This window comes from Epinephelus lanceolatus, chromosome 11 (genome assembly GCF_041903045.1).
Source record: "Epinephelus lanceolatus isolate andai-2023 chromosome 11, ASM4190304v1, whole genome shotgun sequence".
In the NCBI taxonomy this organism is placed as follows: domain Eukaryota; kingdom Metazoa; phylum Chordata; class Actinopteri; order Perciformes; family Serranidae; genus Epinephelus; species Epinephelus lanceolatus.
Genome location: NC_135744.1, coordinates 22,023,942 through 22,038,463, shown reverse-complemented (window position 1 = coordinate 22,038,463; position 14,522 = coordinate 22,023,942). Strand labels below are relative to the sequence as shown.

Here is a 14,522-nt window from a genome sequence, read left to right as displayed (position 1 = left end):
CCACAATTGGATCATGTCACATTTTTGTTGCACTACTTCTGGTACCCAGCCCATTTCTATTCCAGCAAATCTGTAAATGCCCAGAAACAATCATATGGCTCTATTCTGTATAGTGTGAGCAGTGTTAGATTCTTGTAAGCCCCGTACCCTTGCAGCAAAATTTAAAATATGGGAGGCACATATGTGAAAAGTAGTAATATAATACATAACATGACATGACATGACATGACATAAAACAATACAATAAGCAGCAATATAACATAGAATAGAGTACAATCAAATATTTTATTCCATACTATGGTACAATAGCATATTACCTTTCAGCTTATGTTTTTAATCTCATATCCCATGCCATCATAATGTTTTTTTAATATAATAATATAATATTCATTTTCAATTCATTGCTTATTTTACTTTATGTTATCTCTTATTTTTTTTTAAATTCTATTTTCTTTATTTATCTGTACTACTGCTGCTGTAACAACGAAATTTCCTCGTTAGGTACCAATTAAGCGTAAATCTTATGTTACGTTCGCAGTAATGCACTTCCGGATTGTCATACCGGAAGTACTTTCAGATAACTCTCTTGCCTTCACGTACTCTTTGACGACGTAACACCAGTAACACCGGATAGGCTAAAAACCCGGAAGCAGTGACATTTTCAAGCTAGCTACCTGTGTACGTTTGTATTAGAAGAAATATGACATTTTCCAGTTAATTATTTTTGAATTATTAATTTAAAATCCCTCTTGTTAAGAGCAGAGAGATAAGCTACACAAATATCAGTCACTTTAGAGCAAGCAGTGAGCGTTTTCCGGCAGTGGTTGTCTGTCTTCTCCTGCCAGCTGGACGCCCGTCATCTTTGTTTACCGTCATTTTGTTTGTACATTTCTCAGCTGGCCGGTGTCGCACAGTATGGACGGTGAGGCGGACGGCTTGGTGGCGGTGCCCGGGGAGCCCGGCCCCGGCAGGAGGCGCAGGGTGCACGGCATGTTGAAGCTCTACTACGGGATAAATGAAGAAGGAAAGGCCGCGGAGCAGGCGGAGTCCCTGGATCCCTGCGACATCAACGGGCCGCATTTTGACCCGGAGCATTTCCTCAACAAGGTGAGAGACCACTGCTTTCTTCATCTGTCATGTCTGCCCATTGTGACACAGATCACATTAAGGCTTCTGCACTGTATGCTAATAACACTGAGACATTAGTGTTAACAGGAGCTGCTAATGTATAGGCCTAGTATGCTGCTGTCAAGTGTATCAAACCCAGTATCATTTACTGCACAGAAACATCAATACTCAGGGTGCCATTTTCTGCAGTTTGGTAGGGAAATATTACAATATTTGAATGAAGGGAAACGTGAGTGTCTGTGATGCATCTGCAGCTATGCTCCCCAGTGTTCCCCAGCTCAGTATCCTCATAATATAAAGGGTTTTATGTTCACAGCAATGTATGTTTCCCTGTGTCAATATGTTATAATCACTCACCTGCAGCTTACAGCCCATTGATGTTACACTCTGAAACCTACACCCTTAAATTTGTGGGCAAGGCAGGTGTCTCTGCCTCCACAGAGGTTAAATTGATTTTTACCATTCAAACTGCATTTGAAATGATGATATCACTTCATTCTTTTGCAATTTAAACTTCAAAGATAATACCTGACAATGTTAGATTATATAATGAGATTATTTTTAACATACAGATTTTCTTTTGTCATTGTTGTACGCCTAAAGTGATTATTGCATTCTACAATGGTAAAAATGTGCAACCTATACATCGAATTAAAAAAAAGTTTTGACATTTCATCAACTAAAATGTGCGTCACATATCTGTGACCTGGCTCTTTTAATAGTAAACTTTGCCCCCCATGGCATAGGACATAGGAGCCCAGGACTAATGGGATGACTCTGATGCATCTGACTATCGCCAGGAGTTCCTTTTAGAGCGATTACACAAGTTTCCTTTGGTGTGTAAAAATGTGGATGGTTGTGATTAGATATGAGGTCTTAGGATAAAGGCTAAAGAACCACAAACTAAGTGGGGGTATAATTCAGCTCTCTTTACCAATGCATAAATGACTCAGTGCTCTTTTAACTGACATTATATCTCATGGAAATGGCACAGAATGAAGTGGACTGGACCAGGGTTGCAGTGATATTCTGGTTTCAAGATATTCCGTGATGTAAAAGTTGATGGTTGTTACACTGGGTACATTTGCTTGTTTAGATATTGAAAAACAAGGCAAGTCGACGTTGAATCTAACCTTTAATTTAGTTATTTCAAAAGGGAAGACTTGTTACATATACTTACATTAAGAAAACAGTTTCAAGTTTCAGTTACAGTCATAAAAAGTTTGTTCAACCAACAATAACCCTTCTGTTTTAATTCCTTTTAAGGGTCATTTGACTGATGATAATATGAATTCTGTAATACTTCGATATAGTGAAACCATGATATTTTCTGAGATGGTTATCCCACCATTTAAATCTCATACTGTTGCAACCCTAGGCTGGACATTATACCCACTTTTTACACAACAGTTCACCAGTAAACATACAAAACTGTAATGCTATGCCTATATTGCACTCTTTTCTTGTGGAGGAATGGTAGTCACACATAAATAAGTTATTAAGAAAGCTGCTTTATGAATAACAAAGATATACTCAATGAATCAATGGATTACTGAACGGCTTCTCCTGGCCTACACCTGCAAAATGTCACTCAAATGAACACCTACCGACCAGGAAGAGATTCAAAAAGACCACATAAAGATGCAAAGGAACTGCAAAGAGACACAAACTGACAACAAAAAAGTGCAAACAACCATGAAGAGATACAAAGAAACACAAAATTACCACACACAACATCACTACAGAGATGTATAACCACAAAAAGATGCGTACCAAGTACAAAGACACACAAAACAACAACAAAAAGAAGCAAAACCACCACAAAGTCTGTGTATGTTGCTGCTGTGTAGGAGAGGTGATGGGGCCTTTTGCATATCTGTGCCCTGGGGGCCCATTGTCAGGGGTCCCTCCTGGCCTGTCTCATAATCCGCCCATGAAACAATAATTTGTTGTTTGACTTTGTATTTCATATGCACTGGTTTTGAGTGTGGTTGTGACCACTGTGTGTTTTTCATCTCAATGCAGCTCAGAAGAGAGTGCTCTCTTGCCGAGCTGATGGACCAGGAGACCTGCATGGTCAAGCAGATCCGCTCTCTGGACAGCGATATGCAGACGCTGGTGTATGAAAACTACAACAAGTTTATATCTGCGACAGGTGAGGGAACGTCTCGGTCTGTGTGAATTAACTGTTAAAATGTTGTCAGATTTGATTGAGCACATGTTATGTTATGTTCTTTATTTATACAGCCCTTTACAACAACCCTTTCGGTGAACCAAAGTGCTTTACAATAGATGCAAAAAACAATTAAAAATAAATAGAGGCAATAACAACAATAAAAACAATAAAAGCAATGAAAATAATAAAAGCAATAGGAGCAATAAAATACAATAAAATAAAGTAAAACAGAGGAAAAGTAAAAGAGTCACCACACTACTGGGTATTAAAAGCCATCCTAAATAAATATGTCTTCAGTCTAGATTTGAAAAGGCCCAGGTCAGAAATGAGGCGCATTTCAACAGGGAGCTTATTCCAAAGCCTGGGAGCAGCAATGGAAAAGGCTTGATCACCCCAGTGTTTGTATTTTGACCTGGGCACTTCCAGCAAAAGTTGGTTTGACGATCTTAGCGCTCTACCAGGTTCCCGAACAGTTAAAAGCTCAGTTAAGTACACTGGGGCGAGACCATGAAGAGCTTTAAAAACAAACAGTAAAATTTTAAAATCAATCCTATACTGGACGGGAAGCCAGTGAAGGGATTTAAGAACAGGAGTGATGTGCTCTCGTCTGTTAGTGCTGGTTAAAAGACGGGCCGCAGCATTTTGCACCAGCTGGAGGCGACCAAGAGAAACCTGGGAGACACCAACATAGAGAGCATTACAGTAATCTAGTCTAGAGCTTATAAGAGCATGGATGGCCATTTCGAGGTTGCGGCGACTTAAAAACATTTTAACTTTGGCCAGGAGACGAAGCTGGAAAAAACTAGTTCGGACAACACTGTTTATTTGTTTGTCGAATTTAAGGTCTGAGTCAAGAAACACTCCCAGATTTCTGACATTTTGACTGAGTGTTGGAAACAAGGTTCCAAAGCCAGTCGTCCCTGTGTCCCCAAACATGATGCACTCTGTTTTACCATCATTAAGGTGAAGAAAATTCTGGGCCAACCACTGCTTAATTTCAGCCACACAGGAAAACAAAGAACTCTGCGCACTTTGACTGTTTGGCTTCACTGGCAGATAAATTTGCAGATCATCTGCATAACAGTGAAAGGAGAGGTTGTTCCTGGCTATAATTGACCCAAGAGGCAACATATACAAAGAAAAAAGAATAGGGCCCAGAATAGACCCCTGTGGGACCCCACAGGAGAGAGGAGCACTTGACGAGGACAAGTCACCAACCATAACAGAGAAGGTTCTGCCGGATAAGTATGATTCAAACCACTTCAGTGCTGTACCGCGAATGCCAACATAATCACACAGGCGTGACAGGAGGACTGAGTGGTCCACCGTGTCAAAGGCAGCTGAGAGGTCAAGTAACACTAACACAACCGGAGATTTGGTATCCACTGCCCGTGCAATATCGTTATGTACTTTTAACAGCGCAGACTCAGTGCTGTGACGAGACCTAAACCCAGACTGGAACTTCTCAAGGACTGAGTTGTTTTCCAGAAATGACTGTAATTGATTAAAAACAACTTTTTCTAAAACCTTGGAAAGAAAGGGCAAATGGGAAACAGGTCTAAAATTTGACATCACTGAGGGGTCAAGATTAGGCTTTTTAAGAAGGGGCCTGACCACAGCATGTTTAAAGGAGGCTGGGACAGTTCCTAGTCCAAGACAACTGTCAATAAGAAAAAGTAGACTAGGCCCCACAGTGTTAAAAACCATTTTCAGCACCTTGGGAGGGACAATATCCACTGGGCAATTTGTAGGCTTTAAGGATTTAACAATGTTACTTAGAAAGGAGAGAGAAACCATGTCAAACTGGTTGAACACAGCAGAGTGAGTAGGAGCAACAAGCAAGTCCTTATTAAGATTCAAGTTACAACATTTACTGATGTCTTGTCTGACAGACTCCACTTTGTCAACAAAATAGCAAAGAAACTTCTCACAAGTGGCGATTGAGACATCAGTCAGAGCAGAGGCGCATTGGTTCACAGCAGCATTGATTGTGTTAAATAAAACCCTGGGACAATGATTGCTGCTAGAAATAATGTTAGAGAGGTACTGAGATTTTGCTTCACGTACAGCCTTCTGATAATCAGCAAGGGAAACCCTTAGCATTTCCAGAGACACTTGCAATTTGTCCTTTTTCCATCTGCGTTCTGCCTGCCTGCAGCGTTGCCTAACGGCGCGGGTGGTGTCATTCAACCAGGGATCTGTTCTTGGCTTGGCAGATTTTTGCCTAAAAGGTGCGACCAAATCCAGGATCCCAGTGCAGGTGGAGTGGAAGAAGGAGAGAAAGTCGTCGGGACATGGAGGGGAAACCAAGCCATCCCAGGCAAACAGCTGTGAGTCCTTGAAAGCAGCGGTAAATTCATCGGCTGTGGAGGGAGTGATAATTCGCCGTTGCCAAGATGGAGCAAGAGGTTTGCTCCTTGATTGGGGGGCTATCAGTTCAAAAATAACAGGGAAATGATCTGAGATTGCAGTCTCAGAAATTTCTTTGAGGGAGACTGAGAGCCCAAGGGAAATTACAAGGTCTAATATGTGCCCAAGCTGGTGTGTTTTTTTATCCACTGACTGAGTTAGATTAAAACTTGCCAAAAGACTTTTGAAGTCAGTGGCAAACTGGTCAGACAGACAACACACATGAACATTAAAATCCCCACAAATTAGAAGTTTATCATATTTTGGTAGAACGTCTGCCAAAAACTCAGAAAACTCCTGAAAAAAGTCTTTATTATATTTTGGAGGGCGATAGACAACAGCGCACAACACGGGACTTGCAAACTCCATCACAAACAGTTGCAGTTCAAAAGAGGAGTATGCATCTGCAGGAAGACGCCAGCATTTAAAACTGTCCTTGAACACAACAGCAAGCCCCCCTCCTCGCCCCGACGCTCGCGGGGAGCTGAAGAAAGAACAGCTGGGTGGGAGGAGCTCAGAGAAGACGCTGTTGTCACCTGGTTTCAACCAGGTTTCAGTCAAAAGGAGGAAATCCAGAGAATGTGATATAAAAAAGTCATTTAAGATGAAAGTCTTATTTACGACGGACCTGGTGTTGATCAGAGCCATGCGAACCAAACTCTGATCCGTTTGTTGGGAGGCACGCTGGACCGGGCGGAGATTGTCCGGGATGCAGCCCCGTCTGCGGATCCTCACGGGCCGGCGGCAAGGAAGTGAGTACCCGGCCTCCGGTACTGCCGGCTGCAGCCACCGGTAAGAGTATTCCGTGGAGCCTCGGATGATGAAGCTGGCGAACTCCCCAGAGACCCCAAACGGCGGACGACGAGTGCTGTGCGTGGAGGACGAAGCCAGGTGAGCTCTCAGCCGGCATTTTGCTCCACCTCTCTTTCCGCGTCTCCTTCGACGGCTATTGCGTAGCGACCAAGCCGGGAGACGCCATAGATATGAGGGTATGGACGCCAGAACAGGCGGCGGTGGCGTAGGATGTCCATTAAAGCCATGGATCGGTTGGTTTTCCACAGAATCCCGGATTTTTAAAAGATTCAGGCGATCATACACCAACAGAGATGACACTTTATGAAAACACAGCGACAGGAACAGGACAAAACACAGCAGAGGTAGCAGAGACAGACGGCCAGCCACACACAACGGCGCCATCTTTGACTCTGCTTGCAAAATGGATTAATTCGTATGTTGACCCGTCTCTCCATGTTTTTCCAGACACCATAAGAAAGATGAAGAATGACTTTAAAAAGATGGAGGATGAAATGGATTGCCTGTCTGCTAACATGGCAGCAATCACTGAGTTCAGTGCTCGTATCAGCGGGACTCTTCAAGACCAGCATGCACAGATCACAAAGCTCTCAGGTGAGACCTGAACTGGAGGTTTGTTTTGTTGAGTCAGTTGTCGAGGGCAGGGGGGGGCTTCATGATGGTTATATTCATATTTTCGTCTTGCCATGTTCCACCCCAGGGGTTCACACTCTGTTGAGGAAGCTGCAGTTTCTGTTCGAGCTGCCTGCTAGATTAAATAAGTGTCTGGAGCTGCAGGCCTACGCTCAAGCAGTGAGATCCCACCGCCGTGCCCGCTGCGTGCTGCAGCAGTACAGCCACCTGCCCTCCTTCAAAGGAATTCAGGATGATTGTCACGCCATCATGGATAAGCTGGCACAGGAGCTGCGGCAGAAGTTCAGGTAGGAAACTCAACCTAAATTCAGATTAGAGACGCCGCTGTGAGGAAATGAAACACTTAAGAGTCACTCTTCCTCTAGCAAGAGACGTGAGCGACGAGAGCACAGAGAGAGTATGAACCATAGAAACAAATTTGGATTAAATACAGACTGTTGCAAATATTCTACCCTGATTTTACTCTAACTAGTGATGGGCAAAAATAAACAAACAAATCTTTATGAACGACTCCTCTTAGTGTCTCCTATGTGTCGGGTCGGCCTGCCAAACATCAGAGTGCTCATGAATCCCTAACGTGTTGTAACATAGGGCAGTGCAGTCAAGTGTTAAAACAACACGTTGATAATGAATCGTGACATCCTGTAGGGACTGATTCTGTGATAAGAATTGGTCCGCCCATCACTAAATCAAACTAATACTGCAAATTTGCTCTATTGTATATTGCAGATATTCATGCTGCTCGACTAAAAAGTCAATTAATTTGCTGTAACGCAGATGTTTTGTCATTATTGAATGTTGTACCTGCCTGTTTTAATTTTAAAATCTTTACAGATATTTCTTATTTGTGTCTATTTTTTACATTCCCCGTTGATCTTCTGTTTCTTCCTGTTCTGTTGTCCTAAAGGGATGGCGGGTCAAGCGCTAAAGATTTATCAGAGTGTGTGGAGCTGCTGCTACAGTTGGATGAGCCAGCCGAGGAGCTCTGTGATAAATTCCTGAGCCATGCGCGGTCTCGGCTGGAGTCGGACCTCCAGGGTCTGGAAGCAGAGATAAGACCGTACCCCTCTGCCTCAGCCGTGCAAGATGCTTCTGCACGCGTGCTGTCATCCACTGCAGCCGCCGAATCTCCGACTGATAACTCCCCCAACACGAGCACTATGCCTTCTCCCACCTCAAACACTGACATCCTGGAATTCATCGACAGAGGCTGCAATGAATTTGTCAGCAGCTTATGTTTAGTAATAACATCTTATCAAGAACTATTTATCAACCACGCTCAGACAGGAGAGCTAGCCTCCAAAAATATTCCTCAGATGGCTAATGGTAAGTTGCACGCCTTTGTGGATGACCTTGCTGCTCGGTATTTCTCGCTGGTGGAGCGGAGGATACAAGAGGAGAAAGGGGTTGGAGATAACTCCCTCCTGGTCCGTGCACTCGACCGCTTCTACCGGAGACTCCAGGCTGTGGCCAAACTGCTGCCAGGCTCCGCTGTGCCAAACCAGGGGAGTGAAATTGTGATCCGGGCCGCAACAGAGCGAGTGAAGCAGTACCTCTCTGCCCTGCAGAGCTTCTACATGGACAGCTTGACGGATGTGAGGCAAGCCCTGGCGACACCTCGCCTCTCTGTGGCTGGTGCTTCTGTGGCTGGAGGCGGAGCTCTTCTAGGCGGGGCGGCCTCTGGCAGAGACGCTCCGACCAGCTTGCCAGAGCTGCTCTCCTCCCTGTCGGCTTCCATTCTCAATCAGATAAAGTCAGTGTTGGCATCAGTGCATCTCTTCACAGCTAAGGACATTACATTCTCCAACAAGCCGTACTTCAAGGTGAATCGCTTTTCTGTCTGTTTGCCAGTTAACAGCTTGCCCCAGGAAATCATTTTCCACTTTACCCCATAGTGAGAGTGACAGCTGTTTCTGCCTGTCTCCTCCTCGCAGGGTGAATTCTGCAGCCAGGGTGTACGTGAGAGCCTGGTGGTGAGCTTTATAAAGTTTGTGTGCCAGTCATCTCGACAGTTTTGTGAGAGCGCGGGAGACAAGGGAGGTTCGACTCCCCCGGCCCTTCTGTTGCTGCTCTCGCGCCTCTGCTTGGACTATGAAACCTCCACTATCTCCTACATACTCACTCTCACAGATGAACAGTTCCTTGCGCAGGTAAATGGCTTGTCCCCTTATAAATGCAGAGACATACACAAAAGTCCACATTTCACTGTAAAATACAGTAATTAACTTCAGATAGATGCTTCAGAGTTGCATTTTAGTGCATCAGTCCTGAGAAGTGGGACTAATCTGTACTATTTTTCAGTGCATTTTTAAAAAACCCCAAACGATAATCTGTTTCGCTGCCATCTAAATACAGATCTTCTTCTTTTTGTTCTTTCTCAGCATCACAGTCCTGTAACACCTGTTACAACTTTATGTGCGGAAGCCAGAGAGGCAGCACAGAAACTGCTGAACCACTACGTAAAGGTAGGTTGAAACATTCACTGAGTTGCTTTTCTTACTGAGGAAAAAGAGTGACATCTATGCTCAAAAATAATTCCACAAACAACCTTATTTTCTGCAGGTTCAGGGCCTGATCATCTCCCAAATGTTAAGAAAAAGCGTCGAAACACGAGACTGGGTCAACACTATCGAGCCCCGAAACGTCCGGGCTGTGATGAAGAGAGTAGTGGAGGACACCACCTCGATTGACGTGCAGGTCACAGATCACGATATCTTCATCTGTGTTATGTCCATAAGTCCACTTATTACGCTGTCATCACCATGCTTGAGTAGGCTGTGTTGTGAACCGTCTTTGCTCTACCATAGGTTGGTCTGTTGTATGAAGAAGGCGTGAGGAAAGCACACAGCAGCGACTCCAGCAAAAGAACTTTCTCTGTCTACAGCAGCTCGAGGCAGCAAGCGCGCTATGCTGCCAGCTACACTCCAAGGTAAATGAGCTGGAAATAGACTGGTGATGTGATGATATAAAGTGCAGTCCTTCAGTGGTTTTAGCTTTGCTTGGTTTAATGATGGCATTGTAACATATTTAAAGACTTAGTCAGGGGTAGAGCGATGTCTTGGATTTCATGAAGTGTGTCTTTGACATTTCTCTGATATTTAAGATGCATAATTTAGGATGGAAATATGTAAAGATAAGCTGTGGGCGAGTCAAGATCCGTCACTATTTACTCTTGAAACTGTCACCAGTTACTCACATCCACCTTTAAGGGTATAATATGTAACATTTCCACATTCAAAGGAAAAAAAAAATAGACCCATGTTATATATTTTGTTGAGTTGTGTTCTTACATCATCCAAAAAGTTTCCAATAATGTTCAAACCCCGAAAATGTTGTAATTCTATTCATTTGGTTGCCTGTCAATGGTGTCATAACCCCGTCACTGTCTTGTTCTAACTTCTCAGGAAACACAGGACACACCAGGGGTCTCATTTATAAACACTCTGTACACACAAAACGGTGCCTAAAAGACGTATGGCGTATGCCACTTCCTGCGAAAAAGTTGTGATCTATATAAACAGACTTGATGGGAGAAACTTTAATTCATGCTTAGAAACATTTTGGAGACGGGAAAGTGGCGACACAGCCTCATTGTAGAAATTGTCGTATATTATTTTGCACATACCATTGTTTGCTTTTGTCTGTTATACTTGTAGTGTAGATCCTATGCACTGCTTTATAAATAAGACCCCTGGTGATACGTTAAAGAGTGAAGAAAGAATCAAATAGTGTCACAAAGTTATACTCACTAACAGCAGAGTGGGGCGGCAGTAGCTCAGTCCATAGGGACTTGGGTTGGGAACTGGAGGGTTGCCTGTTCGAGTCCCCGTCCGGACCAAAATATGGAGCGTGGACTGGTGGCTGGAGAGGTGCCAGTTCACCTCCTGGGCACTGCCGAGGTGCCCTTGAGCAAAGCACCGAACCCCCCAACCGCTCGGGGCGCCTGACCAAAGGGCAGCCCCCTCACTCTGACATCTCTCCACTTTGTGCATGTATAGGTCCTGTTTGTGCATGTGTGTGTCTTTTGGACCTGTGTGTTAATGACAAGCAAGAGTGAAAACATTGAATTTCCCCATGAATCCTCCACCTAAGGTTAACTAGCAATAGACATTACATGCTGTTCTTTTATTCCTCTGCATTATTCTGTCTGTATATCAGTGGTTTGGTGAGATATTGTGTGTGACAGGCATACGAACATACACAGGCAGCTAATTTGTATTACCATCGTCACCTTCACTGCAGGGGGGTCAATTGTGACTGAGTTGCCTTTAATCAGTAGAATAAGGTCATTGTTCTAATTGTGTATTTTTGTTAAGTGATTTGTTTTTTGTCTGCCTGCAGTGCTCCCATGGATACTAATCTGCTGAGCAACATACACAAGCTGTTCTCTGAGAGGATCGACATCTTCAGCTCAGTGGAGTTCAACAAGGTGAGTGAAGGTCTGCGTCACTCCGTATAGTCCATGGACCAGGCCAGAGTTTGGTACCGTCTAAGGTCGCAAAATCTGCCTACGATATAGCACCTAGGATTCTTTGGTACCAGTTGGTTTGTAGGGTCCATACAGGTACTTTGAAACATGATAATAGTTTCAAATTTCCAGCTTTACTCATTTTTTGGACAGTTTGCTATTATTGCCCTACAGTATCCTCAAAGTAGGTTTGTGTGCAGTCTGTTGTAAGATCTTATCGATCAATATAATAAAGTTTGAATCACACATAGAAATACACATGCATAGACTTTAACGTATATACAAATAATATACACAGGTTTTTATGAGTTTGTCTGTGGCAGGCACCCAGGCCCACCATGTTTCTAGAAAACTAGAGTTTGCCACCATGGCCTGGGCCCATGGGCGAGTAGTAGGGATGGGAATTGAGAACAGATCCCAAATTGTCCGATTCATCGGGACTACATGCCTTTGAGCTTATCAATTCCTTTTATAGATACCGGCATGTTTTTCTGACAGTTGCGCCTTAAAAAATGCTGGAAATTTGGAACAAGAAGGAGTCAAGGTGGAGAGAAAGAAATGCCCCAAAGCGTGACTTCATTTCACAAAGAAAGACAACAGCAGTGCTGCTTGTAAAGTCTGTAAAGTAATGTAAAGGTTGGAGACACCAGCAATATCCTGAATCATCTTTATACACAAAATGGGAATATATTCCAGGAATGCCATGTATTTGACACTTGACGCACGGAATCCACTGTTTCCAACCGAGCAGCATGTCCGAGGGTAAATATCCTGGTATAACAACATTAGCACCATGTAGGCAGGCTCAGCAGAGTTTTCTCCAACTAAGAAAACCTAAATGAAAGTGCATGCTGTACAAGTATTCGGCACGATGGTGCAGTGGTTAGAGGGTTCGTGGTTCGGACCCAGGGTGCGGGGGATCGAATTCAGGGTGGGGGAGCCCTCTTGTGTGAAGTTTGCATGTTCTCCCCATGTCAGCGTGGGTTCTCTCTGGGTACTCTGGCTTCCTCCCACAGTCCAAAGACATGCAGGTTAATTGGTGACTGTAAATTGGCCGTATATGCCTGTGTAGGCCTTCCTATTTTTTACACACAGAATTGATCAGGAATAAATAAGGAATTCGATAAAAAAAAAATTGACCAAAAAGCAGAATTAATGATGGCATTTATATAATCTTATCAGTTCCCATCCCTGTACTGTAGTGTAATCTTCAGTGAAAACATCACACACACGCTCACACTCCCCTCCACTGTCCCAGGTCTCTGTGATGACAGGAATTATCAAAATCAGTCTAAAGACATTCCTGGAGTGTGTCCGCCTGCGTACCTTCGGCCGCTACGGGCTGCAGCAGATCCAGGTGGACTGCCACTACCTGCAGATGTACCTGTGGCGCTTCGTCTCCGATGAGAACCTTGTGCACTTCCTGCTGGACGAGATAGTGGGGAGCTCCGCCCACCGCTGCCTGGATCCTGCACCAATGGAGCAGAGTGTGATCGAAGTCATCTGTGAGCGGGGTTAAAGCTCAAAGTGCAGCACACAGCACACAGTCTTCTCCAGACACCGTATCACAAGTTACAACAAACACTGGAATCATGCATCGAAGTTCAAACACTTCGTTACATTATTACTGTTAAATGTTAAATTAATTGATCCAGATACATATTATACTGTAAAAATGAACATATAGATCGCACTTTTATTGCTGTAAGAATGTCAGTAAATCTTCCAACACTAAAGAAAGTCAGTTTGGGAAAGATTAACATTACATACCACCTCAGTCTCTAGTGCTTGGGTTGCATATTACAACAGTCATTTAAAAACCATAGAATATAAGAAGAGAAACCCCTCTCACCTCCTCTATGTGCAAATATAGGAGAGAAAAAAAAATAATCCGTGATACAAGAGAAACTTTTTGGCTCGTACCCCTTGAAGAAATGTGTTTAATGTGCATACAAACTGAATGACTGAAGAGAAAAGTTGTGTCCTGTGAAAATCTCATGTATTCATAAATCATTTTAGGGGGCTTTTAAATAATCTGCAATTTGAATATCACCTGATTACTTCTAACACTAAAATAACTGCAGCAGATTTACTTTAACTCTTGCCTTGAGGTTGGTTGATTCTCTGTTTTCTGTGCATGTCTTCCACAGATAAACAGTACGTTTAGGGATGATTTCAACGTGTATGTCTCCAATAAAAGTGTATGAATGTAAGATTTAATGTGTGTTCTTCTACCGCCGACACACCAACAATATTTAATGTAGGAATTGTGAAATGTTCAAACAACCTTTAATTCCTGTGATGATGGTGTCTGCAGCTTGAATCGGGCCAGTTTATTTCTAATGGCGTGCCAAGTTAGGGCCGATGCTGAGCAAGGTCTTCTTATTCAGTTATGAATTTATTTGTTTTGGCCCAGTGATGGCAGGGTTGGCAGCCACAATCAGCCCCGTGTATTTGGCCCGAGTCTGGGGCATCATTCATCCGAAGTCTCAGCCGAGTCAAGTAATCGGGTGCGACCTGACTTATTTCTTCCGGCATGCAGAGTTTGGGCTGATGGTGGGCCAGGTGATGCTTTGATAACAGCCCAGTAATGGAAGGTTCGGCAGCCAGAATCAGGCCAGCTTATTTGGCCTGATTCTGGCGTCATTAGTCCTGTGTCTTGGCTGAGTTGAGTAATTGGGCATGACATGACCTTTTTCTTATTTCTTCCAGCATGCAGATTTTGGGCCAATGCTGGGTTAGGTCATGTCTCGATAACAGCCCAGTAATGGCAGAATCAGCAGCCAGAATCGAGCCAGCTTATTTGGCCCGAGTCTGGGGCATCATTCATCCCAAGTCTTAGCCGAGTCGAGTAATCGGGCGTGACCTGACTTACTTCTTCTGGCATGCAGAGTT

At 43.7% G+C, this 14,522-nt stretch overlaps 1 protein-coding gene across 3 annotated transcripts; it reads left to right on the top strand.

Moving 5' to 3' along the window:
• Positions 1-615: 615 nt before the first annotated feature.
• vps51 (VPS51 subunit of GARP complex) lies at positions 616-13,840 on the top strand. 3 transcript variants are annotated; one of them, XM_033647792.2, is made up of 12 exons: positions 616-678; positions 897-1,107; positions 3,154-3,283; positions 6,974-7,120; positions 7,227-7,446; positions 8,067-8,982; positions 9,094-9,309; positions 9,541-9,624; positions 9,722-9,856; positions 9,967-10,088; positions 11,501-11,588; positions 12,886-13,840. In XM_033647792.2, exons 2-12 carry the CDS (start codon positions 916-918, stop codon positions 13,144-13,146), a joined length of 2,511 nt encoding a protein of 836 aa, XP_033503683.1. In that variant the 5' UTR covers positions 616-678; positions 897-915; the 3' UTR covers positions 13,147-13,840. The 3 variants fall into 3 exon arrangements, with proteins under 3 accessions (XP_033503683.1, XP_033503691.1, XP_033503700.1); XM_033647800.2 differs by having other exon boundaries at positions 646-1,107; XM_033647809.2 differs by lacking the exons at positions 616-678; positions 897-1,107; positions 3,154-3,283 and adding an exon at positions 6,468-6,604.
• The last annotated feature ends 682 nt before the right edge of the window (positions 13,841-14,522 follow it).

Excerpts from the sequence above, each read along its gene's own strand:
- vps51 (XM_033647792.2), top strand. The coding sequence starts at position 916 with ATGGACGGTGAGGCGGACGGCTTGGTGGCGGTGCCCGGGGAGCCCGGC. Across the intron at positions 9,310-9,540 it reads ATGAACAGTTCCTTGCGCAG|CATCACAGTCCTGTAACACC; the intron begins GTAAATGGCTTG and ends GTTCTTTCTCAG. Across the intron at positions 9,857-9,966 it reads CCACCTCGATTGACGTGCAG|GTTGGTCTGTTGTATGAAGA; the intron begins GTCACAGATCAC and ends GCTCTACCATAG.